Source organism: Filicampus tigris, chromosome 22 (genome assembly GCF_054856515.1).
Source record: "Filicampus tigris isolate MCC_2025a chromosome 22, RoL_Ftig_1.0, whole genome shotgun sequence".
Classification (NCBI taxonomy): Eukaryota; Metazoa; Chordata; class Actinopteri; order Syngnathiformes; family Syngnathidae; genus Filicampus; species Filicampus tigris.
This window is the reverse complement of record NC_141238.1, coordinates 4,941,662-4,960,471: the sequence shown is the minus strand read 5'-3', so window position 1 is coordinate 4,960,471 and position 18,810 is coordinate 4,941,662. Positions and strand designations below refer to the sequence as shown.

Below are 18,810 nucleotides of genomic sequence, written 5' to 3'. Positions count from 1 at the left end.
TTGAAATGCAAAATTTTCACCAGTTGCAACAAAGCCTGTCGCGAAAGCATGACTTAAAGCTTGCCTGCATGGGAATGAACACACGTATTAGTCGTAATGCGGCGATAGTAACAATACATATTTTTTACTCTCTCTCTCTTTTTTTTTTTAATCTTTTAAACAGGAGGTCTCTTAATTACAGACTGTGACCATAGACTAGTAATGGTTCTTAAAGGGAACACAGCAGCAATGGAAAATGCAGATAAAGTGGAGACGGCAGCCTTGGATGTCACAACCTACTAAAGATACATATCAAATTAATCCTTTACACGTTTTTTTGTGTGCTTTTTATTTATTGAAACGTGGTTGTCAATTATGTAAAATACTCCTTGATTGTCACTGGTGAAAATTTTCAATATAAAAAAAAATATATATATATATATATATATATAGAACTCAGTCTCTGGCTTGTTTTCTTCACCCACACCCACACACACACACAAAGTGGCTTTATCGTATTTCAATATTTTGCTGACAAGCATTTGGTGGGCACTTGGCAGGTGCCGCCAGTCAGGGTCAAGAGGAACTGGTCTGACTCAAAGGTAAGCGTCTGAATCAGCCAGGTAATAGAGAGGTAATAATTCATATAAAATATAAAAATAATAATAAAGACATTATCTTTTAACTAACTCATTCACTGCCATTGACAGATTTACTCGTCTTTTCACAGTCCAGCCATTCAACCCCAGGAACTTATTAGTATTCTTTTCCATTTTTTTTTTAAACATTAGGATAAAAAAAAAAAAAGGGTCTGAGAATGTCTTGCCATGAATGAATTTTTAATTAATGATGACTTTGTAGAGAAGGAACTCGGACGTTGGAGGAGGAAACCGGCGACACGTCAAGACGGAGCCATCCGAACAAAGTGCAGGAGAGGGGGCCGGGCCCGATGATGAGGATTGGAGTGGCGACTGGGAGACACGGCAGGACGACGTGGACGGCGAGGAGGACGAAGAGGAGGTCGAGTTGGAGAGGCAGCGACAACGGGAGCACTGGGAGAGGTGGAGGGCTGAGGTGGAGGGGACGGGCGAGGAAGAAGGAGGGCAGCCTTACCCCTACCACCCAAACTATTTTTACCTCAAGGTAAATAAAGTCCAGCCCACATCGGGATTCTACTGTATATTCAAAACGACAGGCTCATTTATACCTGTACGTCTTGCGTTATAAAGGGACAACCGGGTGAGGACGGAATGCAAGGTCCCAAGGTAAATAAACGCCCAGCACCCAATGGTGATTATCAGTGTGAAATCAAATTCATTTTCACGTTGACTGTGTTAGAACAAGATTGAAAAGAAATTATTTCTTTATCGTGCGCTCATTGATGGTGGTGGTCTCTTGAATTTGTTGTGGACGAAAGAATCAAGAGTGTGCGTATTTTTTTCACAAATCGATACAATTTCCGCAAGGTCTGCTATTTATTTTTTTCTAGTGCTGTCAAGCGATTGAAATTTTTAAACTAATTAATCGCACAATTTTCAATAATTGATCGCGATTAATCGCATTTTGCAACTACAATTTTTTACAAAGCTTGGAACCGATATTTACTTAAGTAAATTCTTGGAATCAATGTGGAAAAAAAAATACAACTATATTTCGACAACAGTTGAACGATACACCAAAGACGTACAACTATTACGGTTTGGCTGTGCAAAGCGTGCAAATTATTTTGGATTTCTGCAATAAGCCGTCATGCAGCTTTTTAAAGTAAAACTACATAAAAGTCCGTCTTTGGGATGGTGACTCTCTTTTGGCTGCACAGTGAGCAGCGGTCAGCTGCTACAGGAAGGGTTAACTCAATTAATTTTTTTTTTAGTGCGTGATGAAATTTAAATTAATCTCCATAGTTAATGCTTTAATTTTGACAGCCCTGCGTCACTGTCTGAGAAGTGTCGTATAACTCCGCCTCTTTACTGCGTGGGAGCCGTGCAGCATTGTCTCATGTGCATGTTTTTTGTTTTTTTGTTTTTTTTTCGGCAGGAAAAAAAAAACGTGTTAAAATAATTGGATTTGATATGTTTAGGAAGCCCGGTTTGATAACATGGATTTCCAATTGCGTCACGCACGGCTCGCAGCCCTTTCAAATAAAAGTTTGGGAAGCCGCGCAAAGTATCCCCCATAAACGTAAGCGCATGGACGCCGGCCCTCGCCCACGTTTTTTCGTGTTGCATCAGAGCTGAGGGGGAACACTTGGCTGCCGTCTGGCCTTGTTGCTCTTTTGATGCCGGCGAGATTAAAGAAGCCCGCGCATGAATAATTCCCCTTGTTAAACAACGCTGACAAGGGCGTTTATTCCCCTCACATTGCTCGCTTTTTAACGTCGTCAAGGTGCTCTATGACTTTCCCGCGTGTGCTTTTTGATGTCTGCAGGGGGACATTGGAGAGAAGGGACAAAAGGTACACTATATATACACTCGCATGGAGGTCATTTATTCGTCAACAATGCAGATGATCATTGAAACCGTGCGTTCAGGGAGAGCCAGGCATCGGCCACCGAGGGCCCGAGGGGCAAGCTGGTCCGCCTGGCAACAAGGTGGGCGAAAAAAAATAAAATAAAAAATAAAACCATGACAACACAATCGCGTCAACTTTGATTCACTTTGCGTCTGGTTGCGGTTTTAATGTGAGGGGATTCAATTGGCTGAGTGACTCATTTAAAGCGTTGTCTGTGATCTTAACACATAATTGGAAAGCAATTATTTCAAAGCGTTTGGCAACTGAATCATCGTTATCAGGGGTATGAAGAAAGAAAAAAAAAAAAAAAGCAAACATTTGTTTACTTTGAAAAAGTTTTCATGCTTTTTCGAGGTAAAGGTAATAAAACGTGTTTGGGTTTTTTTTTTTTTTTTTTTTTTGGAAAGGAGTTGAAATAAAAGCAATTCTGACTCATGAACTCAGGGTGAACCAGGAGAGGCGGGGCCACCGGGCGCGCAGGGAATCCAAGGCATCCGCGGGAGCGCGGGCATCCATGGGTACCCGGGCATCAAGGGCTCCCCGGGAGACCCCGGAGAGCCCGGCCGGGAGGTATGTCACCTCTTTGATTTAAAAGTGATGTGCGTGACATGTTTGCTGTGTACACCGATGCAGGGTGAGCGAGGAAAACGGGGGAAAAATGGAACACCGGGAGGCGCGGGACCTCCTGGAGCACCGGGTTCTGATGTAAGCACAAATACGTATTAGCATATCATGTTTTTTGATGTGGTTGAACCATTGCGAAGTTAATCACATTTGATCCAAAATACTCAAGTGACATTTTTCAGTCGCTTTTGAAGCAAAATATGGAATATGATTCGCTGTTACATTTTTGTGACATCATTCTTTTCTGACAGGGATCTCCCGGTTTACCTGGAGTCAAAGGAGAAAGGGTAAATATATTTAGTCACAAATTCAGTAATAGCAACAATGGAAAAATGTCCGCGTCCTTCGTAGGGTGAAAGTGTTCCAGGAGAGGCGGGGCCGAGGGGTTTCACTGGTTTCCCTGGAAAAAGGGTGTGGTTTAATTATATATTTAGTCAAATTAGCATAATATCTTTAATGGTGTACAAGTTGTTCTCATGGATTGTATTTCAGGGCGACCAAGGGGCCCCAGGTGTGAAAGGAGCTTCAGGACTTGTAGTGAGCCCTTACTTACTGTTCATTTTAATTGCTTCGTTGCCACTTATGTAAACTTTTAGAAAAAAAAATCGACTTCCCCTTTGTTTTTAGGGCCCCAAAGGTTTACGTGGCTTCAAAGGTGTAAAGGTAAAAAGTCCTCTTCCGCGGATGCAAAGTTGTCATTGGCATCATGGTGTTTTTTTTTTTTTGTGTGTGTGTAATGCCAGGGTGAACGTGGGATGCAAGGCATCAGTGGAGAACGGGTATGTTTTCTTTTTTTGTTTTTTTTTTTGACAATCTGCTCAGCTATCAACTTTTTTTATTCTACGCTGTAGGGGAGCGCGCTTCAAATGCATGGACCTCGCGGATTAAAGGGCGCCAAAGGCAACGCGGTGAGAGCCTTCTCCCGCTTGCGGAGTTCCTGACAACATGCTTGAGACCTCCTCGATTGGGTTTGTTGCAGGGTGAGCGAGGCTCGCCGGGATTTGACGGCGACAAAGGCGAGAAGGGCGAGGATGGCCCGCCCGGAGTTAAGGTACGAGGACAAAGTTATTCACCTACAACCTAAGATGACATTTTCCAATTTGTTTCCAGGGCTTGAAGGGCGATTTGGGCACTAAAGGAGCTTTGGGACGCTTTGGCACTCGAGGACCGGGCGGTCAGAAGGTTTGTAAAACCTCCTGTCGTGTCGCAGAGTTTTCAAAGTGATTTGAAATAGTAAAACAATTTGTCTGCAGGGAGATCCGGGAGAACCAGGCAACGCTGGAGTCGTGGTAAACGCACAAATATCAAAACATTCTGTACGCGAGCCGGGTAAGGTGTCAGCGTGTTGTCATTTTTAAGGGTCGCCCCGGAAATGACGGCGTGAATGGCACCAAAGGGGACAAAGGGGACACGGGAGTGCAAGGCCAGAAGGGTAATCAGGTACAGGACAGGACACGTGTCCATTATAAACTTTTGACGATTTGGCATCATGCGTATTCATTTTGGCATGTCGCAGGGAGATTCGGGAGAAACGGGCTCAGCGGGAGATAAGGGAGCCAAGGGAGAGAAGGGCTTCCGGGGCATCCCAGGGCGTTTCGGGAGTCCCGGTTTAAATGGTGAAAAGGTTGGTTCATTGAGTTCACCGGTCATCAGTGCTCTGAGACCCATTTTGAAATTGCTTCTCACCAGGGGGACGGGGGCTCACCTGGCACCGCCGGCATAGCTGGCCTGAACGGACTGGCCGGACGAAAGGTAAAATTGCCACATTAGCTTAATGCTAACAACCATTAGCACAATGTCCATTGAATTTTAAACAAAAAATTGTTTCATTTCTTTACGTTCAATTTTAGAATGTCATCACTGTCGAGATGCCGCGTTTATATATAATGTGTTCGATCAGGGCGACAAAGGCAACGCCGGCGTCGATGGCGTTGACGGCGACTCTGGAGGAAAAGGGCAAAAGGTTTGTACATTGAATATTTGCTCCCCAAAAAAAAATCCTACAAAAATGCTCGAGAAAAAAAAATCCCCAAAAGGTAAGTTAGTGCGTTTTTTTGTTTTGTGGCATGAAGGGGGCGTCCGGTTTCCCAGGCTTCCCGGGATTCAAGGGCTCGCTGGGAAGACCTGGAAATAATGGGGGCCGAGGACCACCGGGGGGCCCGGGACCCCGTGGGGACCCTGGAGCCAAGGTACTTCAACCACAAGGTCAACTTCCCGTGTGTTTTGGAACTTAAGAGCGACATCAGATGTAATCAACGGAAATGTAAAAGCCTTTGTAAAAATATCAACCCCATAGTTGAAGTGAAGTTTGCTTGTCAAAAGAGGAGGAGGAGGAGGAAAAAGTCGTTCTTCCCTCATCAGTTAGCTACTTGCAGCTACAATTAGGACGCCCACGGAGTGTCTGCGCTCCTCTAATAAGGATATTGCCGGGACGGCGACTGTATAATTGGCCGTGTGTCACGCTGTGCGCGGACGTGTTTAATGTGCTTTTTCAAAATGAGGGCGCGAGGGGCCGCAGAGGAACAGCGCAGCCGTGTCGACGAGGCGCCCCCGGCACTCCCGGATCCAGGGGCCAGAATGTGAGTGTGTGTGTTGCTCACTCGTCACAATCTAACACAACACGCTTTTTATTTATTTATTTATTTTTTTTAATTAATTTATTTTTTAAAAGTGTGTGTATATGTCCCGATAGGGCGTGTTGGGAATTGGAGGAGCGAAAGGGAATAAAGGGGAGCCCGGCCTCTCGGTATGCACTCACAGGCTCACACTTCCTGTAATACGCGCGGTTGTCAAAGATACACGCTGATTATGTTCGTCTGCGTGAAGGCTCATGAAGTGAAGAAGCTCGTCACCCAGGAGGTGATGGACAAGTGTGGTAAGTGTGTGTGTGTTGGAGGTGTGAGTGGGTGGGGCGAGAGCAAGAGCGAGTGTGTGTAATGGTGTCACTAGCACACGGTGAACTCTTCCTTATTTGTGAGTGAGCCAACATATGACCGCCTGTGTGTGTGTGTGTGTGCGTGCTTACAAGAGCTCCTGTGGCATCAACGTGGCACCCGTGTGTGTGCGACCATCTGTTGTGTTCTGTCAGAGGAACACGCACACTCCACGGTGCCGTCGTCGACATAAATACATACATTCATACACACACACACGTGAACACGCGTAATGTATTAAAAGGGGACATACTATAGGTAATTGTAAGAAATATCCAATTATGTCAAAGCTGATTGCGTTTCACTCCAGGTTTGGAGTACAAGTTGATGGTGAAGTCGGTGGATCCCGACGGGAGGGCCGCGCCCGCCGGCCCGCGCGACCTCGCCGAGGAAGAGGACGAGGAAGAGGACGAGGAAGACTACGGCGACAGCGCCGACGAACGGATGAAGATGCAGGGAGGAGTCCCAGCGAACGGCAGCGGTGAGCGCCGCGCTGCCACCAGAAGACGTGCCGGGTCCCTCGCGCTGGGGGGGGGGCTGACGAGGGTCGACGTGACGCAAGAGGCGGCGGCGCTTTTCAGCCTGCTCATTAGCGAGCGCACGCCCACCTCGGACCCCCGCCCCTCCCCTCCCCCATGGCGCACGATCAATCTGCTGCCCAATTTAATGCCATCAAAAGGCTGCCATTGCCCCACTCAGTGACACGCCGCTTATATTTTTTTTAACACATTTGGCATTGATTCAACTCTTCCAACATTCAACTTTTCCAACTACATACATGGGAAGAAGACCTCGGGAAAAAAATCATTGCATATTAAATCGTATTATTGAGACAGATTGATCAAGCCTCGCGTTTATTATACAACCCAAGTATGTCGTGAAATAAATTGTGTATAACATTTGGTTGATGAGTCTTGGAAACAATAACAAGAAATATCCCAACTATCCTCCCTTTTGTTTTAGATGCCATGGAGACGCTCCAGAGGAAGAAAAGACGACTATTTGGAACGAGATCCTCTGGTGAGTCTCACTTTCTTCTCCTACTTCCTGTTTATTATTATTATTATTTCCACCTCGTCATCTATGAGTAATGACTTGTTTGAAATCAACCCAAAAACAGAATCCATGAATACGAATGAATGTTTTGTGCTAGTTTTTTTTTTTTTTTTTAAGTAAGCAGTTCATTCAACGATTCTGACTTTTGTCGAAATGCGCTGCATCCTGCTGAGGGACGTTCCTAATATTTTGACTCGCGACAAACACACTTTTTGCCCCCCACCCCCGCCAGGGTCAGAGGAGCGCTGCCTGGAGCCCATGTCGGAGGGCTCGTGCTCCGACTACGCCCTCTTGTGGTACTTCCACGCCGGGGCGGGCGACTGCCGGCCCTTCGCGTACGGCGGCTGCGGCGGCAACCGCAACCGCTTCGCCTCGCTGCAAGAGTGCCGCCGTTGCTGCGTGCCGGCGGCAAAACGCGGCCAAGGAGGTAAGACGGCGTGAATTTTTATTCATTTATTTATTTTTATTAACGCGTCTGATTGTGTTTTCACAGACGGCGGCGGTGCCTGGACATGAGCAGGAAGCACTTTGTACTGTATAGGATTCTTATTTATATACACGTGATAAATGACGATCGAGCCTTCCTCAGCTTCCTGGTTTGACGCTCCACCGGGGTTATAATCATTTTGGATTTTTTTTATTTGAGTTTTTTTTTTTTTGTTGTTGTAATTTTGTGTTTCAAATTCACTTTATTTAAAGAGCACTTGGAAGAAAAAAAAAACTCAACTCAACTCAAATAAATATAATATTTCTTTTTAGTAACAATATAATGGCGCGGAGCAAACCGTCACATTCCTTACGTTGACCGTCTATTGTCGGTGCGATTTTGCCACACACAAAAAACGAGGCTTCCCTGGAGGAGGTAATGACGTTGATGGACGTTCATCTTGACTTGAAAATGAAACCCACGTCATTTAATTTGAGTGACTCCGCACGAGTGTTTTCCACGAGTACGTGATGTCACAGGGAGCCCGAATAAAATGTCCCCGCCATTAAAGTTGAAGAGGCGTAAGTCATCCCCCACCACCCGGCGAGTGCGTTGGAGGACGCCTGCCGCCGCCTCGGCGCGGTTGTTAAATCTCGCCGCGCTGGTTACATCTCGACCGCCATGATTGCCGCCCCGTCAAATCTTGCTATTGTGTTGAAATCACGTTGAGTCAACTGTTTGTGGGAAGGAGACGTGGCGATGGAACACGCGTCCTTATCCCTACGTCACCACCAAGTACGTTTATGTTCGTGTCGAATCCATTTTGTTGCCTATGGATGCCGCAAAATGGCAGCAAAGCGCAACTTGTGTCTAAGTGAAGCTCCTCGATTTACTTCGACTGAGTTCCTTGGCACCAAGATGGCGGCCCAGCACAATTTAAGTCTTCGGGAAGCTCCTCAAGTCGACACGGGCAATCCAAGATAAAGAAAAATATACCGAAATAAAAGTTTAAAAACACAAAATGTGAAAAGATCAAATGCATTTGGTGAAATGTTTTGGACTTGAAAGTTGAACTACAACTGAACTGTATGTTTGATGTAATGCTTTTCCAAATAAAAGTTGTTGTTTTTTTTAAGTGTGTCTCTAAAGGCAGATTTGGTGGAGCTGACCATGGTGCTGAAACATGAATATCTCTCCTCATCATTAAAACGCTCGTGACTTGATGTTTATGTCGAGGCAATGGTTATCCTGGGGGGCGTGGCAGCCGTTTGCGTCACAGATGACGTCACGGCCGTTACTAAATGAAAGGCGGCGGTAAATGAAAGTGCAAAGTGCGGCTCAGCACGCTCGCAATCGGGGTTGTTTCGTTTATTTTGGAGAGACTGCCGTATTTGTTTCCTTTGACCCGTGCGGTAAGTTTCAATAATTCCATACTTTGTTTGACATTGAACAGCTATTTGAAATCCTAAAGTGAGTCTATACACTTTTAAAAAAGTATGCCGTTACCCGTATTTTAAAACAATATTTACAGTAGGTGTACCTAATAAAGTGTCCTTCAACTTGTGCGGGGGGGGGGGGGGGTGTGCGGGGGGGCAGCAGTGGACACCCCCCACACGGCGATGTTGTCGTCCCTCAAGACCCTGCTGCTGCTCTCGGTCCTGTGCCCGCCCTCCTCCAGCCTGTGCCTGCGCTTGTCCCACGGCCGCTCGGACCTCCTGTGCGAGCACCAGATGGCCGCCGGCGCCAGCTTCTCCCCCGAGGACGTCAGGGGCTCCCTGCTGCTCTCCTCCGCGGAGTACCTGGCCGCGTCCGTGGAGTCGGCGAGCCGGGAGAAAAGGACTTCCAACCCAAGCAAGTCGCGCTTCCAGAGCCGGGCCAAGCTCCGCGGCTCGCTGCTGCGGAACGGCGGCAAGGAGGAGCGCAGGAGCCAGCTGACTCTGTCCCTGGACTTGCCCACCAACATCATGAACGTGCTCTTCGACGTGGCCAAAGCCCAGAACCTGCGCTCCAAGGCGGCCGAGAACGCGCGTCTGCTCGCGCGCATCGGCCGGAGGAAGTGACGCACTTTGTAGTCAAAAAGGAACTGTCCCACTTGTTTTGTCTTCATTCGCGTTGTGTTGTTGTTGGACGCGAGTGACTTCCCCACTGACGCCTCACTGAAAAATGGCTGGATTAGTGACGATTTGTTGTAAAGGTGAGACCGTCAAATCACCACATTGCCAATTATCGATTAAAGGAAGTCAACAAATCATCTTTTAATCCATTCTGTATGATCGTTTTCCAAGACTAAAGCTGACTTGTGTATTATTCAAGCGCTTGCTCAACTTGGACTTCCTCGTGAAAATGTTTTTCCTTCATCTTGCGTTTCCCCCCAGCGGCTTCATTTCTCATGATTGTTGTTCAAAGTTTCTCCCCAGCGCGCCCAAAAGGCATCAGTTGAAAAATGCACGGGAATGTGTGCTCCTCAGATGTGTTATTTTTATACTCGAAATTATTTTCCCCAAATAAAGCAGACGCAACAAACTACACGGTCTCGTTCTAATGCGTGGGCGTTAGTGCTTAACGTCAAAACAATGAGTCGCGATGACAAGTTACGTGTTGAAATCAAGTCAGAGATGAAATATGGTGAAGATGCGAAGGTTTAGAGGAAAAGGGAAAACACACAAGGTATGGGGCCGTCTTGTGGCGAATCAGAGGAACTACATCCAGGTGGTGGAACAAGTGATAACTCCGAACTTCACTGAATTACTACCCGACTGCCAGAGTCGATGTGGGCTTGCGTGCACGTTTCAAATTCCTTTATCTGACGCCGTACTCATCACCTTCATTTTTTTTTCGCGGCTTCGTCACGGAGCGATGGCCTAATGGAAAAATAATGTGACTCGCGAATCGGTGGTGCGGTGTTCGATCCCCGCTCTTTCCCTCACGTTTCAAGTAACGCAAAACGATAAAGAACTGCAATCGAAACGGGTATGTAAGTGTTCTATATATAGTTCAATCCGCTCTGCAGTCTACTAATACAACAAAAAAATCGCGCAGATCTTCAGTCATGATGGTCGAGTGGTGTAAAACTTTGCCTCCGGTTCAGGTGACCCTGGTTCGAGCCTCGCTCAGACCACCATCTCTATGGATAAATGCACTTGAGGATGTAAGAGTGCAGAAAACGAGACTCGAACACGGTTTCACATGCACCGTAATCGTAGTCATTAACCACACGACCAAACGTGCCTGTCAACGATCACAGATAATGTCATATTTGACTGGAAACCGGTGTAGATTGTCTACAAATACAAGTGAAAAATCCCGCAAATCTTCAATAATGATGGTCGAATGGTGTAAAACTTTACCTCCGGTTCAGGTGACCCTGGTTCGAGTCTCGCTTCCTGCACCATCCCATGAATGCACATGAGGATGTGAGAGTGCAGAAAACGAGACTCGATCACGGTTTCACATGCACCGGAACCGTAGTCATTAACCACACGACCAACCCTGCTTGTCATCGAACACAAATAATGTCATATTTGACTTTAAACCGGTGTAGATTGTCTACAAATACAAGTGAAAAATCACGCAAATCTTCAATAATGATGGTCGAATGGTGTAAAACTTTACCTCCGGTTCAGGTGACCCTGGTTCGAGCCTCGCTCAGAGCACCATTTCTAAGGATAAATGCACATGAGGATGTGAGAGTGCAGAAAACGAGACTCGAACACGGGTACACCGAAACTGTAAGCAGAGTCGTTAACCACTCGACCAGCACCAGCTCAAAAATTCTGGCCTTGACGATTGAATTTATAGAATTAGTTGTCCTTTGCTGGCTACTCGTTTTCTAGAGTAGGATATATACGACTTAGCATACCGGAAGTCTCAGGCAAGATTAGCCTAATGGTTAGTGTCCAGAATTACGATACAAATATACCTAGTTCGAACCCCACTGAGTCTGCTTTGCGTCTTTTCTATTTTTTTCTGTCAAAATGCAGTCTTAACACTTTTTTGGGTTCGCTTGGTTAAATAAAGTTTTTGAAAAAAATGCAGGTTATGACGTCGTTAGCGAAAATCTATTTAACCTGCGACTAATTGAACGAGCGTTCTCTTTCTCCACCGGGACTGACAACTTGGCGTCGACAACGCAACGAGAGGACCAAAAGGTTTGACAAATGTAGTGTTTAAAGTTTCTTTTTCTTTCTTTTTTTAGAGTCATCTTTGTCAACTCTGACCATTAATTCACGTTTTCGGTGTGCAAACACTTTGCTAGCATGCCAGCTCACAAGTGTTTGCGCGATCGAATTCACGTCAAACGCCTGATAAAATGACACAAACATTTAAGGCGACAAAGAAACGCTCGCGGTCATCAAAGTTTAAATAAAATGACACTTTTTTTCCAGCATGATAAGAGCCCCGTTTGGCAGAAGGTAAGTTGCCAACGTTTGTACATTCACAATTTTGAGAATCAACTCTAGTTTTGTGTTTTAATTTTAATTTCTGTCCACAGACTCGCATCTTGGAGTGAATGGCCAACTTGAGCCTAAAATGGCTTTGCGAGACCCTACTTTTTTTTTTTTTGCGCTATTTAAATGTGCTTACCAAATGTCATGTTGCTAACTATTTGACTGTCTTTCAGCCCACACATCCTGTGGCAGGCCATTGCCAAGGTGTCCAGCTCGGCCCTGCTCTCGTCACTGGTGAGACACAAACACTCATACGCATGCAAATATATCGTATCATATGTTTTAATTTGTTTGAGCGGCTACAACATGCAGGAGGCTTCCAGTGATGACATGTTACAGGTGGGAACACGCGTAGTATTTTATTTTCAAATGGTGAGGATCCCAAACGTACACTACCTCATTGTTAACGCCACACTTCTTCTTGAAAAAGCACGTTGACGGTCTGGCCTCAAGTAGCCGTTTTGCTCCTGGACAAGACCGAACGAAGGTAAGGACTTGCAGTTACTATTCCTGACATCCTGCTTAACTTTTTTTTTTTTTTTTTTGTCTGTGCAGTTAAAACAGCAACTTGACTCCAGAGCTGCCTGCGGAACAAGATGACTGTGAATGAGGCTGACCACTGCCGCGTCTGCTGGGTTTGAGCACTCTGCAAAACAAAATGGCGGCTGTGAACATTTTTCTTTAACAAAATCTCTATTGTTGTTCCCCCAAAGCTGCACTGGGATGCGCTTCAGGACCCACACAAAGGTCCATTTTCCATTCTGTGCTCAAGTACTCACATGTTGGTTTTCTTCCTTCTCATATCCACTAGGTGGTGCCAAAGCATCTCTTGTCCTTGGAGAACCTGAACCAGCATCGACTCGGAGTGGACTGGCTGGTGAAGTACAGTAAATCCTTTTTCTCTTGTGATGCTTCTGTTTGAAAAGACTTGCTCAGTTAAAGACAAAATAATTAATTGACTGTCTGTTGTAGATGGTGAAGGAAACGTGGCATCATGACCAAGATGCAAACAAGCTAGCCAAATTTTAAGTGTAAGAGTATTTTTTTTTTGTGACTGTGCAGAGAAGCTTCCAGTAAAAGGCGCTATCCTGTGGCCACTCACCTTTCTTTTGTTTTGCAGAAGTCGCGACACTGGTCCAGGCTGTCCTCACGCTGCCTTTTGGAATTGGTCTTCCTGGGCTCAAGTGCAACTTTGCCCCCCTCTGATGTGCGACTGCATTTAATCTGCAAGTGAAATAAATGGTCTTTTCAACAAAACTTGGTGGTTCAAAATTCTTTTTGACTGTGGGCTCCTTGCTTACTCTGCATCGTCGCTTCTGCTCGGGTCAGCTGGAGAACGACGTCCAGAAGGGGCTGAAGCTGACTTCGGCGCGGCCTGCCGACAACTTTGAGACGGTTGCACTAGTGTGGACATGTGCTCTCTGTGACTTCACAATTTCAGGAAAAAAAAAGAACTCTCGGGTCCTCTTCCTCACTGGTGGGTTTAATCTCTAAAAATATTGTTTGCTGCGCAAGAAATGTAACTCGCAGGTGTCCTTGTCTTGGGTCCAGTTCAGCAGGCAGTGACGGTCTTCCAAGGCTTTGATTGAGCCCATCGGCTTGGAGAAGTTTCACGATTGACGGTAAGCTTTCAATGTTCTTGACGGTGCAATCTTGATGTCCTTTATTCCAATTTTGATCTTTTGCAGATGCTGAGGAGCACTTGGACCAAGTCCCAGAAAACGGTCACATCACCTTCTGTACGGGTGGGTATTGGAACATTTGTAAAATATTTGCTGCACCAGAGTATTAGTTGACTTAGGACTCACGGCTGTCTTTGTTTTAGGTCCACATGCTGCTCAACGCTTTGGTCCCGCTGGCTGACGACTTCACCAGGCAGCGACGAGACACCTGTCGATGCAGCAAACTTATTTTATTTTTTTTTACACATGTACTCTGCAAAATAAATAAAAACTGATGACAAATGACATCTTGTCTAACTTCATGTAACACAATCTAAGAAAAAAAAAAAAGTTAATTCTAAAATAAAGATGGAAGGAAAGTGGGTGTGGCAAAGCTTGGGGGGTGGGGTTGTGCAAATGACACAACAGGCCAGCAATCTGATTGGTGGGTTTGGCAAAAAGTGGGTGGGGCTATGCAAATTAGGAAGCAGGCTCTGATCTGATTGGTTGGGTTAATAAGTGGGTGGTGTTATGCAAATACATTAGCATGCAACCCAGGGGGTATTAGCATAAGGGGGCGTGGATATGCAAATAAGACCAAAAATCCGGCCGTTTTGGGCGGGAAAGTGGGCGTGGTTATGCAAATTTATTTGCATGCCGCAAGCCGATTGGTCGAATTTGGGGGTGTGGGTGGAGCTATGCAAATTTATTTACATGCTACAAGCCGATTGGTCTTTTCTCGGAGGTGGGCGGGGCTAAGAAAATGTTTTTGCATGTCAAATAATGACTTGCAAGTGGGTGTGGCTCCGAATCTGCTTTCGGGGCCTTGTTACCGGCGGCAACCGGACCGTTCGGGCTGTCTCTGAAGATGTTTTTGGCCTCTGCTCCGAGCAGGCTTCCTCGGTTCGTGCTCGAACGCCGCAAAGGACGTCCGGCCGTCGGGCCTTGAGCGCGAATGGAAGAAGCCCGCTCGGCCCGGAGGCCAAACGTCTTCCGGCGCCACCTGAACAGTCCGCTTGCCATCTTAAACTAAGTGAGGGTGTAGTGAGCAATAAAACACGGAGACTCGGATTACAGTTGAACAATGTATTGTCAAGACAAGCAGGGTTATTTCGACAGTTGGACACCACTTTAGCAATAAATTCAAGTTCCGCCCAAACACTGGCTGACAGGCAGCAGCAGAGGATGCCATGTTGAGTGCGTGAGGAGGTGAGTGATGTCACATGAGCGCAACAGGCCAAGACAAAAAGCTTCATGGATCGCACAACAACAACATCATCATCATTCAATGCTTCCGGACATGTGCTTTAAATCAAATATATCTTTCAGTAAGTAGGCAAAATGACATCAATTCATTACAATAAAAAGTAACTTGGTGTTATTGCCAAACTTATTGAAAAAATACATATCATAATGTCAATAAATAATGGAAGCATTTAAACACCAATGTCATTTAAAAGCACATGTTCCGAAGCATTGAATGGTGTGATCGCAAGTGTGTCGGTGTTGTGCAGTCTATGAAGCTCGGGTTTTGGCCCATGGACATGGCTTGGCCTGTTGCGCTCATGTGACATCACTCACCTCCTCAAATACACATGATGGCGTCCTCTGTTGCTATTTCCACATAGAGCCTGTCATCCAGTGTTTAACTTTTGTCACACATCAACATTGGTAAAATGGTGTCAAAAAAATTTTTTATAATTTTTTTTTTTTTTTTTTTATATTTTTCGCTTTTGCACAGGAAATTGGTGTCTTAGTGTTTTGATTGCTCACCGCACCTCCCCGAGTATCAAATAGCATTGTGGACAATTTGTCATTGTCTTGTCAGGGCCTCGAACGGACGGCGACCGGACTGTTCAGGTTTGGCCTCTGCCCCAAGCGGGCTTCCTCGGTTCATGCTCAAGGCCAGACAGGCCAGCTCGCCATCTGGCCTTGAGCGTGAACCGAGGAAGCCCGCTTGGGGCAGAGGCCAAACCTGAACAGTCCGGTTGCCGTCCATTCGAGGCTCTAAGGAAGGAGAACATGACAAAGACAAATTGTGGATAGCAACGCTAGTTTAAAACTCAGTCAGGGTGCAGTTAGCAATAAAACATGGACACTATTTACAGTTCAACAATATAGTCCAAACAAACGTTTTTTTTTACAATTTGACACCATTTTAGCAATGAAGTTTGACTTAAGTTAAATACAAACACCGCATGACAGGCAGTACATGGAAGTAGCAACAGAGGACGCCATAATGTGTATTTGAGGAGGCGAGTGATGTCACATGAGCGCAACAGGCCAAAACCCGAGCTTCATGTACTGCACAACACCGACACACGCAAACAGACAAGAATATCGCTCAATGTTTTTGGACATGTGCTTTTTAGAAGAGAAAAAATAGGTACTTCAATAGTTGGCAATATTACATACATTCTTAAAAACGTATTAAAAAATTTTAATAATCTCACGAAATAATGTAAGCAACAACAATGTCATTTCAAAGCACATGTTCCGAAGCATTGAAGGATGTTCTTGGTGTGTGTGTCATACATCTAGCAGAGGTTAAAGCGCACTGAGAAATGGCTGACATCACTCACCTACTCAAATACACAAAATGGCGCCCTCTGCTGCTGCTTCCATGTACAGCCTGTCATTCAGTGTTTAATTTTTGTCATACACCAACATTGGTTAAATGGTGTCAAATTATAAATAAAAAAACAAACAAACACTATTTACTGTTGAACAATGTATTACAAACATTAATTTTATTTACAATTTGACACCATTTTCACAATGAAGTTTGACTTAAGTTACACACAAACACTGACTGACAGGCTCTACATGGAAATAGCAACAGAGGACGCCATCATGTGTATTTGAGGAGGTGAGTGATGTCACATGAGCGCAACAGGCAAAGCCATCTCCATGGGCCAAAACCCGAGCTTCATAGACTGCACAACACTGACACACTTGCAATCCCATCATTCAATGCTTCGGAACATGTGCTTTTAAGGATTTTTCTAATACTATTATTTTAATGAGGAGGCAAAATAACATCAACTTATTGAAAAAAAATATGTAAACATTTAAAAAACAATAAGTCAGAGGCATTTTGCCAACTTATTAATTTTTTCAAATTATTATTAAATTAAATTAAATAATTCATAATTATTTTTAAAAAATAATTAATTCTTTTAAATAACCATTGTTATTCAAAAACAAATGTGAACATAAAGCATTGAATGATGTGCTTGCGTGTGTGAAGTAGACCAAGCAGAGGTGAAAGCGCACTGAGAAATGGCTAAGTGGCAGCACACTCACCTCCTCAATGGGTCATACCATGCCAACTCACTCAGCGGGTTTAATCAAGCCGATTTTTGATTTGCACGAAATTCGCTGTACTTGTCGATAGTGATGGCACAACACTAAATCTTAAGTTTGAGCTCAATCGGAGCAGAGGTTTGTGAGTTATGGCCCGCCGAATTTTAAATGAGGAAGGGGGCGGGGCCACCTTCCTTTAAAACCTTAAATTTCAGCCACTGGATCAAGCGTCACAAAACCCAAATCAACAAGGAATTCATATCTGCAATCATTTTGAAGATTGGTGCATGTTTTAGTCATTTTAAATTTTGACCTAAAATCGGACCTCGTGGATCACATACCAACCAGTGACTCACAAGGCCGATTTCAAGGTGAAATCCTAGGTCAAAATTTCAAGTTAAAAAAAATTGCACCAATCTTCTAGATAATTGCATATTTGGATTCCTTGTTGAATTCCCTTTCCAACAATACGTGTTTTGTGAAGATTGACCCAGTAGTTCTGAGATAAAGGTTTAAAGAAAGGTGGCCACGCCCCTTTGCTGAACTCATTAATATTCGGTGGGCGTTAACTCCCAAACCTCTGCTCCGATTGACCTCAAATTTGAGATTTAGTGCGGTGCCATCACTATCAACAAGTACAGCAAGTTTAATCAAATCAAAAATCCGATAAGTTAAACCCACTGGGTGATTTGGCTTGGAATGACCCCAAGCACACAATATGGCATCCTTTCCCTTAAAATACAACACACTGTCCAAAAACAACTTGCCCTTACTGTACTGCAGACCCATCCACGTCCCGAACTCGACTTCTGTCGGCTTCATGTTCGTCCAACACCTCCTCGATCCTGTCAGGCAAACAAAAACATAAGCAATGGGTAGAAAGCTCATTTGCATATGAAGCTCATTTGCATACGGGTCAACTTGCATAGTTAAAAAACGCTTGGCTTTCCAGACAATAACATCACATCACATACAACATACATTTGTACTTTTAGATATCTCAAAATGATTCATCGTTTTTGATATGGATTTTAATATAAAAAAGTAACATTACAAAATAAGATTAGTATCGTGGCTCGTTAGATTAGATGTACCTCGTGTTTCGATCCAACCGAGTCACCTGAAGGACAAGCTAAATACAAGACGGTGTTTCTTTTTAAACAGAAATATACTTTTAGAGGAGCAAGCTGTGAAAACGTGGAAAAGTTGAGCATGCGTTACCTTTGCACAACACGTCGCCACTCTTGCCACAGCTGACTTGCTGGAGACAATATTCCTTCATTGTGAACGCCTCCCCTCAGGAAAACAATGGAAAAAAAAAAGGTAGTTGGCACTAACGTAGCTTAACTAACTTAGCTAATGTGCTCGCATCACACAAAACTACATTAGCAAACAAAACGCAAAGGCAAACAATTGCTCGTTTCCTTTTCCGGTCGGTTTAACTTCCGGGTCGCGGCTGAGCTAACTAGCTGAAAAAAATAAATAAATAATATCGACGTAGCGATTAACAAACTACAGGGCCAAAGTGTCGTTAATATGCACCGGACTGCACATCCAGAGTTTTAAATTACTCGTCCCAAAAAATTAAAAAAATTGGAAAAAAAAAAACAAAAAACAAAAAAACCACTTTTTCTGCGCATGCGCATTCTCCTTAGGATACGCTTTGGGCGCGGGGGGGTAATGTTACTCATACAAATAATTAAGAAAGAAATCCCTGATGATTTTGGTGGAGTAAAACGATTGGTTCAGGTGCAAACAGTTCGATATCATCATGTCTCAATAAAGACGTAAGAAGGGTAAAACGTTGGGCTCGAACCCAGGCTAATCGCAGAGGAGGGCGTGTAATAGACCGCTCGACCAAACTC

At 44.7% G+C, this 18,810-nt stretch overlaps 3 protein-coding genes and 1 long non-coding RNA gene across 23 annotated transcripts in view; 3 read left to right on the top strand and 1 right to left on the bottom strand.

Annotated features, from left to right (window-relative positions):
• Window positions 1–8,808, top strand: part of col7a1l (collagen type VII alpha 1-like) — a 29,300-nt gene extending 20,492 nt beyond the window's left edge. Inside the window, exons 76-103 of one of the 4 annotated variants that reach the window (XM_086022343.1) lie at window positions 540–581; window positions 841–1,122; window positions 1,209–1,244; window positions 2,407–2,433; window positions 2,510–2,569; window positions 2,935–3,060; window positions 3,124–3,195; window positions 3,366–3,401; window positions 3,466–3,525; window positions 3,607–3,648; window positions 3,742–3,777; window positions 3,858–3,893; window positions 3,966–4,022; window positions 4,094–4,165; window positions 4,225–4,296; window positions 4,368–4,403; window positions 4,474–4,554; window positions 4,631–4,738; window positions 4,804–4,866; window positions 5,015–5,077; window positions 5,187–5,303; window positions 5,616–5,693; window positions 5,807–5,860; window positions 5,941–5,989; window positions 6,358–6,528; window positions 7,011–7,067; window positions 7,336–7,530; window positions 7,597–8,808. In XM_086022343.1, coding sequence (XP_085878469.1) covers window positions 540–581; window positions 841–1,122; window positions 1,209–1,244; window positions 2,407–2,433; window positions 2,510–2,569; window positions 2,935–3,060; window positions 3,124–3,195; window positions 3,366–3,401; window positions 3,466–3,525; window positions 3,607–3,648; window positions 3,742–3,777; window positions 3,858–3,893; window positions 3,966–4,022; window positions 4,094–4,165; window positions 4,225–4,296; window positions 4,368–4,403; window positions 4,474–4,554; window positions 4,631–4,738; window positions 4,804–4,866; window positions 5,015–5,077; window positions 5,187–5,303; window positions 5,616–5,693; window positions 5,807–5,860; window positions 5,941–5,989; window positions 6,358–6,528; window positions 7,011–7,067; window positions 7,336–7,530; window positions 7,597–7,619 — 2,151 coding nt within the window. In that variant the 3' untranslated portion in view covers window positions 7,620–8,808. Of the gene's footprint in view, window positions 1–539; window positions 582–840; window positions 1,123–1,208; window positions 1,245–2,406; window positions 2,434–2,509; window positions 2,570–2,934; window positions 3,061–3,123; window positions 3,196–3,365; window positions 3,402–3,465; window positions 3,526–3,606; window positions 3,652–3,741; window positions 3,778–3,857; window positions 3,894–3,965; window positions 4,023–4,093; window positions 4,166–4,224; window positions 4,297–4,367; window positions 4,404–4,473; window positions 4,555–4,630; window positions 4,739–4,803; window positions 4,867–5,014; window positions 5,078–5,186; window positions 5,304–5,615; window positions 5,694–5,806; window positions 5,861–5,940; window positions 5,990–6,357; window positions 6,529–7,010; window positions 7,068–7,335; window positions 7,531–7,596 lie in introns of those variants that run through there. The other 3 variants (XM_086022342.1, XM_086022344.1, XR_015084736.1) reach the window with 3 other exon arrangements.
• Window positions 8,809–8,833: 25 nt separating this feature from the next.
• ucn3l (urocortin 3, like) lies at window positions 8,834–9,837 on the top strand. Of its 2 annotated transcripts, none has more exons than XM_086022347.1 (2): window positions 8,834–8,942; window positions 9,130–9,837. In XM_086022347.1, the coding sequence occupies exons 1-2, from the start codon at window positions 8,849–8,851 to the stop codon at window positions 9,588–9,590; spliced, it is 555 nt and encodes a 184-aa protein (XP_085878473.1). In that variant the 5' UTR covers window positions 8,834–8,848; the 3' UTR covers window positions 9,591–9,837. The 2 variants fall into 2 exon arrangements, with proteins under 2 accessions (XP_085878473.1, XP_085878472.1); XM_086022346.1 differs by having other exon boundaries at window positions 8,837–8,942; window positions 9,127–9,837.
• A 1,433-nt stretch (window positions 9,838–11,270) lies between these two features.
• On the top strand, window positions 11,271–13,945 carry LOC147126610 (uncharacterized). Of its 9 annotated transcripts, XR_015084840.1 has the most exons (13): window positions 11,280–11,678; window positions 11,916–11,942; window positions 12,023–12,212; window positions 12,291–12,317; window positions 12,409–12,465; window positions 12,534–12,613; window positions 12,790–12,860; window positions 12,951–13,009; window positions 13,099–13,204; window positions 13,308–13,455; window positions 13,530–13,600; window positions 13,667–13,723; window positions 13,804–13,945. It is a non-coding gene; the product is annotated as an uncharacterized LOC147126610 (long non-coding RNA). The 9 variants fall into 9 exon arrangements; XR_015084846.1 differs by having other exon boundaries at window positions 11,271–11,678; window positions 12,790–12,865; window positions 13,102–13,204; window positions 13,308–13,600; XR_015084844.1 differs by having other exon boundaries at window positions 11,272–11,678; window positions 13,102–13,204; window positions 13,308–13,600.
• LOC147126609 (uncharacterized) lies at window positions 12,245–18,480 on the bottom strand. Of its 8 annotated transcripts, none has more exons than XR_015084837.1 (8): window positions 18,167–18,383; window positions 18,040–18,077; window positions 17,713–17,790; window positions 13,787–13,868; window positions 13,280–13,715; window positions 13,081–13,202; window positions 12,758–12,892; window positions 12,245–12,624 (listed from the first exon to the last, which is right to left on the bottom strand). XR_015084837.1 is itself a non-coding variant. In XM_086022999.1 (7 exons), exons 1-4 carry the CDS (start codon window positions 18,225–18,227, stop codon window positions 13,589–13,591), a joined length of 312 nt encoding a protein of 103 aa, XP_085879125.1. In that variant the 5' UTR covers window positions 18,228–18,480; the 3' UTR covers window positions 12,245–12,624; window positions 12,758–12,892; window positions 13,081–13,202; window positions 13,280–13,588. The 8 variants fall into 8 exon arrangements, 2 of the variants coding, with proteins under 2 accessions (XP_085879125.1, XP_085879126.1); XR_015084834.1 differs by having other exon boundaries at window positions 17,719–17,790; XR_015084836.1 differs by having other exon boundaries at window positions 17,713–18,077; window positions 18,167–18,461.
• Window positions 18,481–18,810: the final 330 nt, after the last annotated feature.

Coding starts and splice junctions, on each gene's coding strand:
- ucn3l (XM_086022346.1), top strand. CDS start 8,849: ATGAAAGTGCAAAGTGCGGCTCAGCACGCTCGCAATCGGGGTTGTTTC. Junction 8,943..9,126: donor TGTTTCCTTTGACCCGTGCG/GTAAGTTTCAAT, acceptor GCGGGGGGGCAG/CAGTGGACACCCCCCACACG.
- LOC147126609 (XM_086022999.1), bottom strand. CDS start 18,227: ATGAAGGAATATTGTCTCCAGCAAGTCAGCTGTGGCAAGAGTGGCGAC. Junction 17,791..18,166: donor TGGCGACGTGTTGTGCAAAG/GTAACGCATGCT, acceptor TTTGCCTGACAG/GATCGAGGAGGTGTTGGACG. Junction 13,869..17,712: donor GGGTCTGCAGTACAGTAAGG/GCAAGTTGTTTT, acceptor CTGCATCGACAG/GTGTCTCGTCGCTGCCTGGT.